Below are 14025 nucleotides of genomic sequence, written 5' to 3'. Positions count from 1 at the left end.
TATTTTAGATGAGAAAAGCCTTCCCTGAGGAGCCAGCGTCTGAGCTGAGAGAAACAGAAAACAATCCATGTAAGCACATTCTAGGTAGAGAGACAAGTTTGGAGTATTTGAGAGATACTAGGCAGTCTTTGTGTCTACGGTGCAAAGAGCAAAGCTGAGGATAGAAAGAGATGAGATCAGAGACATGGGCAAATGTCATATGGTGCAGGCTGCCTTTAGGAATCTGGAGTTCATTCTGATTGCATTAGGAAGGCAGCTGGTAAGTCTCAACTAGGAAGTAACATGATTCGATTTATGTTTTTAAAACATTGTCTGGAAGGAGAACTGATTGAGAACAGACTCTGCAGTTACACACACTAAACAGAATGGGGGCTTTGATTTAGATAGGGAGCAGTGGAAATAGCAAGAAATAGTCTATTCAGAATGTACATTGAAGGTAGAGCTAGCAAGAATTGCTAATGCATTAGGAGTAGATAGTAAAGAGTAGAGTAGTCAAGGATGAATCCTAGGTTTTAAGCTTCAGAGACTGAGTGAACAGTGGGATCATATACTAAGTGGAAAGCGTGAAGGAGGAGCAGGCTGGCGTGGGCAAAGTTGGGAAGGAAATAAAAAGTTCTGTATCAGACGTATTCAGTTGCAGACACCTTTTAGAGATGGTGAGGGTGTCAATGCATCTAGAGCTTAAAGGAAAAGACCTATACTGGAGATACACGTTTAGAAGGCATCAGTACATAGGTGGGTGTTTATAACTGTGTAACTAGACGTGGTCTCTAACTTCAATGATTAAGATTAGAATAGGGTCATGCATCTAAATACATCACAATAGGAACTTACCAGGAGTAGAGAAGGGGACAGCAGTGTCAACTCACCTTTGGCACCAGCTGATGACTTTGCAATCCAAACGTTGCCCTCCCCATCCTCTTTCTTCCTGTTATAAGAAGAGAGGAAGAATTCTCTTTCATCTGTCCTTGAGTTATTGATCAGTGGCTGAATTCCATTCTGTGCTGGAGCAACTGGGGTCTTGAGATTGGTTGGATAAATCACATAGGACTCAGGGAACCATGTGCAGGACTCAGCCAGTTCTGGGCTTGTCTTGATTAGCCTGGCAGATGACATAAGAAGGTCAGCCTCCCTTCTTAGTGCACTTCGTCACTCCGTTCAGAAAGCCCACTGCTTTCCCGCAGAGATTTTCAGGGAGGCAAAGCATGACCCAATCTCCTAACACCTCTGTTTGCTCTTGGTCTCTCTGGACAAAGCCCAAATGCATTATTGGGCAGCACACAGCTGTTAGATGCAACTTTAAAGGCATACTCTAGTTAATTCAAAAGGCTTAATGTCCAACACTTTTGCTCTTTTTAAAATGCATCTCTAAGGAAACTTAACTGGACATAATTCTGAGCCAATACCTTTTCAACAAATAGGTTGTTGAGCCAGACCCATACTAAAAAATGAAATGGAGAAGAGAGGAAAATTTAAGTAGCAAAAAGACTATCCTGGCCCAACTCCCTATGGGAGAGAAGCTTATGTAGGAATCTGAATTATCTAAAGACTTTTTAAAGCCCTTCTTTTCTTGCTTTTAGCATAGGCTGGCTTCGGTGACAGAATAAAAAAGGTATCTTTCTAATGGGACACAGAACACCAGTGGTCATAGTGAAATATACCTCCTGCTCCTCAAATACCATAACACCACAGAAGATAAAGTCAGGCAAGGCACTTAGCACACAGGGGCTTCCCACAGCATCTACTCTGCAATCAGACCCCTGAAGCTAGAGGCACTGGCATCACATTTCACAAATTAGGCACTGGGTCACAGAGAAGTAAACTTCCTAAGATCATAAAGGTAGTGAGGACCAGCCAAGATGCAAGCCCCAACATCCCAAGTCTTTTTTTTTTTTAACAGCTCAAGCTACTCCAAAACCCCCAGTCTTAAATGGAAACCTGCTCTTACTCCCCAGGAATCAGAGCCAGGAAGGAACCTGCCTACAGACATGCGCTGGCCTTCCATGAGCTGTGCTCCCTCTTCTGTTTAGAACAGAACTGTTAATGCCACTTCCATATTAAGATTCACCCGCAAAACCCAGTCTGTGAGCAAATGGTGGAAATAATGACGTTTTAGATTGAGATTAAAAATAAAGCTATTTTAAAGTGTAAGGGGAATAACTGAAAAGCTACTTAAACTTGAAGGAACAAAATAAATTCTTAACTCACTGCAAGTTCAGCTCCTTATCTGTATTATCCCACCCAGTGGCCACTAGCCAGTAACATGTGGCTACTGATCATTTGAAATGTTGGTCAGTGTGACTCAGGAACTGAATTTAAAGTTTATCTTTTTTTTTTTTTGAGATGGAGTCTCACTGTGTCACCCAGGCTGGAGTGCAATGGCATGATCTAGGCTCACTGCAACCTCCACCTCCTGGGTTCAAATGATTCTCCCACCTCAGCCTTCCAAGTAGCTGGATTACAGGTGCCCACCAGCACGCCCAGCTAATTTTTGTATTTTTAGTAGAGATAGGTTTCACCATGTTGACCAAGCTGGTCTCAAACTCCTGATCTCAGGTGATCCACTGGCCTTGGCCTCCCAAAGTGCTGGGATTACAGGTGTGGGCACTATGCCTGGCCTAAAGTTTAATTTGCCTTTAATTTAAAAATAAATGTATTATAAAATATTTTTCCATGAATCTCAGCTTTATTGATGTGGTAGGGTAACACTTCACTTGGTGGTTGTATTGCAGCATGCACGTCAGGGCCATGTGTCATTTCTAGTATCACACACAAACACATCGCTATTCTACTGAAGGACAATAGATTGATTCAGTTCAAGTGATTTCTTTCTGGGCACTGAAACATGATATGTTTACTATGCGGAGAGCATGAGTTACAGTGTTAGCTACATATACCACAATTGGTAACAAAGGTGAAATAGAATTTTTTTCTAGTTAAAAAAAGTTTGGACAACATTTTAAATTAAAACAAAGGCATACTACTGATGTGGAATTGAGCAGGAACACAGAAGCTAGAACTACGACAAGGACAGTAACAGATTTACAAAAAAAAAATGGCTGGGTGTGGTGGCTCACACCTGTAATCCCAGCACTTTGGGAGGCCAAGGTGGGTGGATCACTAAATCAGGAGTTCAAGACCAGCCTGGCCGAGATGGTGAAACCCCGTCTCTACTAAAAATACACACACGAAAAAAGATTATCTGGGCGTGGTGTGGGCACCTGCAATCCCAGCTACTCAGGAGGCTAAGGCAGAGAAATGTCTGAACCCAGGAGGTGGAGGTTGCAGTGAGCCAAGATCGTACTACTGTAGTCCAGCCTGGGTGACAGAGCGAGACTCCATCTGAAAGGAAGTATGCCACAGATTCACAAGTGGTGACTGCAATAGGCTATGGTCAAAGTAAACTGAAAAAACAACTGTGTAAAGGAGATATTTTTAGCAAGTATATAATAAACTTGATAAGTATTTTCCTCTCAATACTCAAAAATAATTAATAAAACTAGTGGCTGAAATCACAATATCCAACACATTTTTAAACAAATGTTTAACAGGGTCTGAGTTTAATTAACTCTGGGCGACTACAAAATGGCTTGGATACTTACACAAAAAGAAAACTGTTTTAGATGCAAATGTGGTTCTAAAAAACTTTTTTAAGGAAAGATTTAAAAATATAATTTACAAAAATGAACAATCTTCAGTTGAGTCACAATTGCCCACAGACTATAAAACCTTTCTAACAATATCAACTAGTGACTCAAAATTTGAAAAATATTAAGTATTTTTCTTTAGCTTTAGGTGAACTGTAGATACTGTCCAATTAATACTTTGGGTGTTTTGCCTCAAAAAATTTCCAAATACATGAAAAAATGCCAGCAAATTGCAGCTTAAAAAAATATCAAACTCATAGTATAGATATTTTTTAATCTTTTACATCTGTCAGAGAATTTTACCTACATGCCAAAAATTACCTTCTATCATGACAGATAAGACTTCAGTTAGGTTTATTAAAATATGGATTTACTAAGATTTTAGTAGACTAATGTTTCCTTTACTACTTCATTTTATTGTATGCTACATATTGGAAATTTTGGTTTCATTGCATTATGTGATACATATCGAAAACATTTGTGTGAGGTTTTCTTTTTGTTTGTTTGTTTTTCTGAGGCAGGGTCTAACTCTGTCGCCCAGGCTGGAGTGCAGTGGCGCAATCTCAGCTCCCTGCAAACTCTGCCTCGTGGGATCAAGCGATTCTCATGCCTTAGCCTCCCAAGTAGATGGGACTACAGGCATGCACCACCATGCCCAGCTAATTTATTTTTTGTATTTATGGTAGAGATGGGACTTTGCCATGTTGGCCAGGCTGGTCTCAAAGTCCTGACCTCAAATGATCCACCTGCCTCGCCTTCCCAAAGTGCTGGGATTACAGACATGAGCCCTGGCACCCAGCCTTGTGTCAGGTTTTCTGAAGCAGACTCTAAGTGTCATGGATACAGTTGTTGAAATGCTTCTTTATATACTCGATGATTCCCCAGTTGTGGAAACAGAAGACAATGAATTTAATGATACTGTGTTCTCTGCCAATGTTCACTCATTGAGAGAGAGACAGGTTTTTTATTTTTTTAAATAAAGATTTACTTTTCGATTCCAATTCAGATTTTCTTGAAAATAAAAGGACTATTTGTCAAATCACTATTTTCACTCAATAATTCATTATTTCAATAACTGTGATTATCATTGAATAATCAAGATCATACCACTGCACTCCAGCCTGGGAGACAGCGAGACTCTGTCACAAAAAAAAGAACATTAGCTCACACCTGTAATCCTAGCACTTTGGGAGGCTGAGGTGAATGGATCACCTTAGGTCAGGAGTTTGAGAACAGCCTGACCAATATGGAGAAACCCTGTCTCTACTAAAAATACAAAATTAGCCATGCATGCTGGCTCATGCCTGTAATCCTAGCTACTCAAAAGGCTGAGGCAGGAGAATCGCTTGAACCCAGGAGGTGGAGGTTGCAGTGAGCCAAGATCGCACCACTGCACTCCAGCCTAGGCAACTAGTGCGAAACTCTGCCTCAAAAAAAAAAAAAAAAAATACTGCCATTTGCATCTTCTCATCTATCTTCATACTGCATATGAACAAGCTAAATTTAAAGCTCCAAGGAAGGGAAAAGAAGACCTTATTTGTGATTTAGCCAGACAGGTGTGAGAATTTATGTTCCAACTTCATAATACAAGTTGATAACAACAATTTCACATATTTTTATAACATGACTCAGTATGCAAAAAAATGTTAATTGTAATAGCGTTATGAAAATTGGCTGTAAAAACTAACAGAAATCTGAAGAATGCCTCCACCTCCCAGGTTCAACTGATTCTACTGCCTCAGCCTCCCAAGTAGCTGGGATTACAGGCACCCACCACCGTACCTGGCTAATTTTTGTATTTTTAGTAGAGATGGGGTTTCACTATGTTGGCCAGGCTGGTCTCGAACTCCTGACCTCAGGTGATCCACCCACCTCTCCCAAAGTGATGAGCCACCATGCCTGGCCTGCAGCTGTTTCTTTGCACTTATTTTAATGTGGCTGCTGGGCAGTTTAAAATTACTTGTGTGACTTGCATCCTATTTCTGTTGGACAGTGCAGGTCTGTAGATTGGTTTGTACAGAACCATTTCCTGTACAGAACCAAGACTAGACTCTGCAGGAAGTCCTTTGCTTTTGTCCAGTTTCCTCATGGGGCCATTTGGGAAATAATTAGAAATGGAGATTTATTTACATCTATAAAACATTAATGCTCAGGAGAGGAAAAGAAAGCCTCTGATCTGTACCAGGAGAAGAAAAGCCCCTCAGGGTTCTAAGACTTCAGCCTTGAGGCCTTAATGAATTTCTAACACTCCCTGAAGTGACAGGAGGAAGGATTGGGCTGGACAGGGTCCTGCACTGAACACCACCAAGGCTCTGGGAAGCCTCCCGAGGGTGCACAGTCACAATGGCCAGGGGTACCATTTGTGCAGATTAAAACTGTCCCGGCTTAACAGGAACTACTATGGCCATGGGCAAACCTGGCTGTCCTCTCTAAGCTGCCATTTTGTCCTATAAAATGAAGGAGACTATATTTCTAACTCTCTGGAGTCCTTTCAAGCCATACAAAATCATGGGAGAGAGACAAATGGATAAAGGGAACCATCATATCCTGGAATTACTACAAGCCCCTCACATGACACCTGAGACAAAGATGGAAGCTGATGAGGATGATGCAACCTCCAGCCTGCAGAGGTCATGTCAGCGTTACAAGGTGCTATCAGGGGTTACACTGCATGCTTCCGAAAGGCAACGAGCAGGTATTGTCACCATTATCCATCCCCATTTTACAGATGAAACACTAGGATTCTGAGTGGTGTTCTCCAAGGTCACAGATATTTATCGCACTTGGTCATGACTCCAGCCATGTACTCACTCTGCTTCACTAGAACTGCAAAACATTCAAATATGGAGACCATTTTTTTTTTTATAGCATCCTCTGCTTCCTACTTATAAAAGCAAACTTTTACCTTTGTCTTCAGGGAAAAAAATCATAGCAGAAAAGGTTTAATAAATATTTAATAAGAATTTCTAAGTGATTAGCTCAGAGGAGTTACTACAAAAAGAAAATTTAAAAAAAAAGAATTTCTAAGTGAAAAATCTGAATAAACAAACATGTTCCACTTCTATTCCTGATTCTAGTGAAACAGTTATTTGCATTCTAAACATATAAATATGTCACAAGATGACTTCAAGAAGCCTCACTCTCCTTCAGGAGTGGGATGAATCATGAAAACCCATCGCAGAGAGGAGTGGATACATAAGTTACCAAGGCCAATGAGTAAACAAAGCAGAAATGTTCCTGTGAGCACCCAATCTAGTAAATATCTAGCATCCAGAAAGAAATGTTAGTGGGAAAAGAGCATTTTGCATTGGGTCATATCTCCCAGTATCTGGCTACACATACATGTTCAATAGTCATGGTGGAAAGAATACTGGACACCTATGACAGCCCTGATTTTAGCGGCCTGACCTAGTGTTTCCCTACTGAAATAACAATAATAGCAGTGACAACTATACTAATAGCAATAATAATACCAAGGTGTGCTTTCACTTAATACAGTGTGAACGACAAGACAGGCACTATTCAAAGTCCTTAGCTAAATTAGCTCAATTAATCCTCATAACAACCTAGGGTAGTTACTATTTCCCCAACTTACAGCCAAGAAAATTAAGGCAGCGTCAAATACTCATTATGTACCAGGCCACTGTGCTATATGAACTTTACGTGCATCACCTTATTTAATTCTCATAACAGCCTTATGAGAGAGGCACTGAGGCTTAGAGGGATGAGGGGATCTGCCCAAGCTAGTGACAGGAAGAGCTGGGATGAAAACCTACACTTTTGACCCTAGATCTTAATCACTGTATAACATAGTCACCTTCCACTTTGTGATACTGTGGTGATACCTGGCCATAATCCAGCTGTTCAGAGATGGGCAGTGGAGTGAATGCTCTTATACCCTGCCCAGATATTCTTTCTGAGGGACCCCTTGCTAATATGAGAGATGGATGCTAAGGGCTACATATGCCCTTCTCCAGGGACCAGCCTATGCCCAGAAATGCCTGGGAAACTACTCCTTCCATCTCTTCCCACAGCTGATGGCTGACTGATACTGGGGCACAGAGGCCTGGTCCCCTTGCTCAAAATGTGACAACTCTGACGTGCCATTCGCTTCAGTGCTCCTTGGAGTCAGGAGAGGCAAGACGTCGGCTGAAACCACCTCTTTACTTGGGTTCTCCCCCTGCCCTGCTGTGCCCTTGCTTCCTTTTTTTTTGAGACGGAGTTTTGCTCTTATTGCCCAGGCTGGAGTGCAATGACACAATCTCAGCTCACCGCAACTTCCGCCTCCTGGCTCAAGCAAGTCTCCTATCTTAGCCTCCTGAGTAGCTGGGATTACAGGCATCCGCCCCCACACCCAGTTCATTTTGTGTTTTTTACTAGAGATAGTGTTTCTCCATGTTGGCCAGGCTGGTCTTGAACTCCTGACCTCAGGTGATCTGCCCGCCTCAGCCTCCCAAAGCGCTACGATTACAGGTGTGAGCCACCATGCCCAGCCACTTCCCGATGTTATCTCTTAAGAACCCTACCCCAGGAAATCACTTACACAGGAAACCCTGAGTCAGGTTCTGCTTCTAGGAGGCTCACGTCAGAGACAGACAGGCTTTATCATGCAACATGTTTTGGACTGCAACCCAAGTGGCTTAGAGGAAGCTTCTCAACTGGTATTTGTTGGCTTTTAAAATAAAAACGTGTTTGCCTTTTAAATAACCCAACATTTTTGTCTTAAGTTTTTTATTTAAGTAAAAACTGGAAAACGGCGGTCTTAAAGAACACTTACTTCACTAAAGAAGCTTTGCGACACAGTTTGTCAGCACCCCTGTAGTAATTCACCAACTGTACCAGCCCGGGTTCGTGACCTAGGAAGGAAAGAGGAGGGTCAGAAGGGACACAGGATAACTAGGGAATGACAATGTCAGCACCAGCAAGCAGGAGAGAGGACAGCCGTGTCATGCCCAGCTTTTCTTTCTCTCATCTCAGGACTGGCTGTTAGAAAATGGAACAGTTTTGTTTCTCTGTCCCTGAGGACCCTCTTTCGCCTGGTATCCTGCTGGCAACCTTCAGTCTCCCCACAGTGGATATCATAACGTCAGCATCATAGGTCTGCCAAAACTGCTGCTACCTTTGTTTTTCCTTGTTAGGGTGGAGGGTATTGAGGGTAATTTTCATTTCACCTCTCCCTGACTGCACACTGCATTCCCCTCCTGGCTTAACACATATAGACTTGTCACTCTGTACAGTAAGGCTACTTTAATAGAGTCATGCTTTCTGCATCCATAACCTGGCTTTCTACATCAGGAAGGACGGAGAACTAGAATGATGCTGCTCTCAAGCAAGTCTATCTCTGCAAGCTTCTAGGAGGTGAATGAAGGTAGTGGAGAGGCCACGTCTATAAAATCTGAAGCCATGACAGCTTTCTTCTGTGCCTCATTCCACGGGAAAACTCATTTTCAACAGCTCTTATTACATGTGGCCTTTTAAAATAAAATTAGAGCAGAAAGGGTACGAAGTAAAACAAATTTTTATTTGTTTTTTTTTTTTTTTTTTTTTTTTTTTTTTTGAGACGGAGTTTCACTCTTGTTACCCAGGCTGGAGTGCAATGGCGCGATCTCGGCTCACCGCAACCTCCGCCTCCTGGGTTCAGGCAATTCTCCTGCCTCAGCCTCCTGCGTAGCTGGGATTACAGGCACGTGCCACCATGCCCAGCTAATTTTTAGTATTTTTAGTAGAGACGGGGTTTCACCATGTTGACCAGGATGGTCTCGATCTCTTGACCTCGTGATCCACCCGCCTCGGCCTCCCAAAGTGCTGGGATTACAGGCTTGAGCCACTGCGCCCGGCAACAAATTTTTATTTAAAATGAAAAGTGTTTTCAGCCGGGTACGGTGGCTCATGCCTGTAATTTCAGCACTCTGGGAAGCTGAGGCGGGTGGATCACCTGAGGTCAGGAGTTCAAGACCAGCCAGGCCAACATGGCAAAACCCCATCTTCACTATAAACATAAAAATTAGCTGGGCATGGTGGCACACGCCTGCAACTCTAGCTACTTGGGAGGCTGAAGCACAAGATCGCTTGAACCCAGGAGGCAGAGGTTGCAGTGAGCCGAGATCGTACCACTGCACTGCAGTCTGGGCAGTAGAATGAGACTTCATCTCAAAAAATAATAATAAAATAAAAAGCATTTTGTTTCAAATATTAATAAAATGCATTGCATTTCCAGTAACAGAAATCAAAGTAAGCCCAAACAAAGGAATTTTCAGTTGAAAATGCCAAAAGTAAGAATAATTTATCTGAGAATGGCATATAGTCAAATCAAAAGTTTCAAGTAGCATTAGCTGGCTCTCACTGGTTCCCTTGGACAGACAGGCCCGGTTCCCACCTGAACTACCTACCTTCTTATCCACAGGGCACCAGCCTTCCTAAGCCTTTACCTAGCTCCATAAATCTTCTCCTTGGCTTTCATGTAGTGTACTTTAAGCAAACGATAAATATCCCTTAACAGTGATGACGTATAACCAACTTCATTGTAGCATGCTGTTTTCTTTCCCATAAAAACCAAATGTATACTGGGCATGGTGACTCACATCTGTAATCCCAGCACTCTGGGAAGCTGAGGTGGGCAGATCACCTGAGGTCAGGGGTTTGAGACCAGCCTGACCAACATGGCGAAACCCTATCTCTACTAAAAATACAAAAATTAGCTGGGCATAGCGGTGTGTGCCTGTAATCCCAGCTACTTGGGAGGCTGAGGCAGGAGGATTGCTTGAACCCAGGAGGTGGAGGTTGCAGTGAGCCAAGATAGCGCCACTGCACTCCAGTCTGGGTGACAGAGAGTGAGTCTGTCTTAAAAACAAAAACAAAACAAATGTTTAATAATCATCTGCTGAATCTGCGGTACCTGTTTAGGATTCAAATTCTGTAGGCTTCTGCTTCTCATTCCTAGGCTTAAGCACCTGTGTAATAATGCCAGTCACTCCTGTCTCCGCCTGGGCGGAGCCACGTTTGTTTTTAATATTAGGATTCCACCTAAGCTTTCACAGCCAGGCACTGCCAAGAATACAGAGGGAAGTCAGGAAGTCTGGAAGGGAAGTGGACAACGCAAGGAAGAAATAATTGTTCTGAACTATAAGCAATTCTTCCCCTCCTTTCAGGTCATGTATTCCCTTTGCTAAGGTCTTCCTGAGACCAGTTAAAAAAAGGGACTCTCCAGGCACAGTCCATATTCTGAGATTTCTGGGTGTTCAAATGGGCCCTTCCATGGAGTCACCATTCTACATCATAAACTTGTATACAAACGAAGAGTTGTCCCAGCTACTATTCAAAATAAAAAAATTCAGTAACTTTACACTGCAACTCTTCATTCCTCCAACGATTAGAGTTTTACACAACCCCCTTTTCAAAGGCTCTATCTTTGGAAACTCACCAATGACCAGTCAATTCCAAATGGCCTATACTCAGTTTTTACCCATTCGAACTCGGACCACACCTAGTTCTAAAAACTGTTTCCTCTTCTGGACATAGAACACTGCTCTCTGGGTTGCCCTCCAAGACAGAAGTGACTCTTCCTCCGTATCAATTCTCTCCCTGTCTTTGGAATACAACTGGCCCCCACCTCTGGTGAACTCTGGCAGGGAACATGGCTCCCCAGAGAAGCTGCACTTCCCAGATGACTGTGGAGTGAGGGGAGGCCATGAGACTATGCTCAGGTCAATGGGATGTGAGTTGAACCGACCTGGCCAACTTCTGGATGACATCATTTACAAAAGAGCATTTAGTCCCCTCCTATCTCCTGCACCTTCCTACCCGCGGACAAGTGGGTACAGTGGTGCCCAGCCAGCTTCAACCCTGTGAATGAAGGTGATTCCCCCTCGGGGACAGCAGGGAAGACAGGGAGGGTGAACCCAGCCTTGTGTAAGACCTTAATCCAATGTAGAACTGCGAAAACATGTTCTTTGGTGAAACTAAGGAAAGGCTTAAAATCAGACATCTTTTCCCTGGGCTAGGGTCTCTTCTGCAGCTCCTGCTTTTGATATCCAGAGGTCTTTTCCAAACCCCCTCACCGTTCCTCCGCGCCTTTGGGTGGCAGAAGCCTTAGGGGTTTCAACACCTACAGCTCTCCCTCCTGCGCCCACGCCAAGCAGGCAGAAATCCTCAGTGCAGAAAAGCTGCAAGATGACTCCAGCCGACACCAGCCTCCGGCTCTGCGGAGCCGCGCCCCGCCCAGGCGGACCTGCCCGATTTGGGGGCGTCAGATCCGGGAGCCGCGATACGCGCGCCTCAGATCCCAGCCCCAGCGGCCGACGTCTGCCGGGCTGCAAGGGCCGGTCATTGTCAGGAGGCAGCTGTAGCCCTGAGTGTCCGCACCACGACTCCGACTCTAAATCCAAGTTAGGAGGCAAGAAAGCATTAAAAACGACAGGTTTCGATCTTTCTGGATCTGTTCTGATATGCCCGAGAAGCGACAGAAGGGAAGATGTGCGACCTTTAAAAACAAAAGCGCTGGTTCTAACGGGCCGCGGGCGGCGCGCAGGGCCGCTCCGGGGAGGGCAGGCGGGAAATGGGGAAGGGCTCACCCAGTCTCCCGAAGGGCAGCCGGTTCCTCTCTCCCAACATCAAGTTGAACCTGGGGTTGTCTCGCCGCAGCCTCTTCCAGTAGCCGGTGGCGAGGAGCAGCCGGGAGACCTCGGCGTAGACGCTGCTGTTCTCGTCGCGCACCACGAAGGTGTACATGGCGAAGGGACGCGCGCCCGGGCCTCCGGGCAGCCGCCGCAGGGACCAGCCGGCCGAGGCGGCAGCGCCCGCGACCCCGCCCGGGCGCCCGCCGCGGCCCGGCTCCCGCTGCCCGCGCCGGCAGCCGCGCCTCTCCGGTGCCGGCGGCGCTGCGCCTGGGCGCCCGCGCGTCTCCTGGAGTGGAGAGCACCGCCCGCACGCCGGCACGGCCGCCCGCCCACCCCGGCGCGGCCCCGCCTCCGGCCCGTGATTCCGCGCGGCCAGGTCCGCCGCGCTCTGCAGGGGTCCGTGGGCCGCGGCGCGCCCTCTCCGCACCCTCCCCGGGGCGGCGGCGGCCGGGGAGCAGGGTTGGGGGCTCGCTGCGTGGGCGCGGCTTTACCGCCGCGCGCGGACTGTGCTGTAGAGCCGGTGCCGGGGTCCTGGGCCGGTTCCTCCCGAGCCTAGGTCGCAGCCGGGAGGCGGTGCCGGTGGAAGATCCCTTTTTGCAGGGCTCGATCTGGGTTTTTCTTCTGTTTCCTAAGGACCTTTTATGGATAAAACCCCAAAGTTCTAAGGCCTGGTCCTGTGGCCTAGTGAAGATGCTTTTCCCCTTCTTTGCTTAACGGACTACGGAGACTCAGGGCGTCCGTTTGGTTGGGTCGAGTGCTCCTTCCTTCCGCCGAGACCTGGGTGGCGCATGGCCAAGGGGATGGTCCTGAACCGGCCCCCTGGACCCCTGGGCTCCGCTCTCTTCCTGCCCTTTACCGGCATTCGGCCACTTGATTTCCCTTCTCCGGACCTCGATTTCCCCCTGTGAGCGGCGGGCAGTGGCTCTTAAAAGTTCTTTCGGTTCTGGTTGCCACTCTAACTTCCTTTTAGACCGTGTTGCTGCGTTTGATGGACAAAGAGGACAATGATCATCAGAGTTCCCACAAACTTCCTACACTCCATCATAAATTACCCGTATCAGCCCTGCGCCTCGCATCTTTTACTCTTCTTTAGAGAAAGAACCCCTCTCCCCTTCCTGTTTCCCGGTGCTCACGGTATCTACCGAGCATATGGTAAAAGCGCCCTTCTCTCTCCCATCATTGCCCAAATTCCACAGGGCCTCCAGGCACGCACTTGCCGGTCCTGCGTACCGCCTCCACGTGGAGGCATTCGCTTGCTGTAGAGAGCTTGCTTAGAGCAGAAATGGGCAGGCGCAGAAGCGCTGGGTGCTTGGATTCCCTCTCAGCTGCTCTCCCTCCACAAAGGACGAAGTTGGTCGAGAATGCCCTGGCTCCCTTGCCCTCCGCACATACCCTGCGGGAAGGCATGTTTCCTAGGGGTATTGTGGTCATTATTTGTAGGGTGGAGCTGCAGTTGTCCACACCTGTAGCTTGCGCCTAAAGGCACCTTCTGTTGGCTTCTTTTCTTTCCCAGACTCACCACCCCAATCTTCTACCGATGTTTCTTGGGATCACCTCCCAAGAAACTGAACTTGAGCTCAAATTCTTGTTCTCTTTTTGGGGAACTCAGCCAGGACGCTGTATCTGCCGCTCTTCACAGTTGACCACCTTGAAAGTGACGTCCACTTTCACCATGCTACATCCATTCCTCCCCACCCACTCCGACTCCTGCGCCACAGGTGGCTTCTCTCTGTCACTCCACAACTGTGGATCTCACTAGGAAC

The 14025-nt window shown here is 46.1% G+C and overlaps 1 protein-coding gene across 2 annotated transcripts in view; it reads right to left on the bottom strand.

Annotated features, from left to right (window-relative positions):
* Positions 1-12561, bottom strand: part of TTL (tubulin tyrosine ligase) — a 31687-nt gene extending 19126 nt beyond the window's left edge. For both annotated transcript variants that reach the window (XM_039462126.2, XM_074397041.1), the window contains exons 1-3: positions 12218-12561; positions 8425-8503; positions 870-1102 (exon numbers count right to left, since the gene is read on the bottom strand). In XM_039462126.2, coding sequence (XP_039318060.1) covers positions 870-1102; positions 8425-8503; positions 12218-12374 — 469 coding nt within the window. In that variant the 5' untranslated portion in view covers positions 12375-12561. The remainder of the gene's footprint in view (positions 1-869; positions 1103-8424; positions 8504-12217) is intronic.
* Between the last annotated feature and the right edge of the window lie 1464 nt (positions 12562-14025).

This window comes from Saimiri boliviensis, chromosome 1 (assembly GCF_048565385.1).
Source record: "Saimiri boliviensis isolate mSaiBol1 chromosome 1, mSaiBol1.pri, whole genome shotgun sequence".
Taxonomy (NCBI): Eukaryota; Metazoa; Chordata; class Mammalia; order Primates; family Cebidae; genus Saimiri; species Saimiri boliviensis.
The sequence above is the reverse complement of the archived record's forward strand: the minus strand, read 5'-3'. Positions and strand labels throughout refer to the sequence as shown.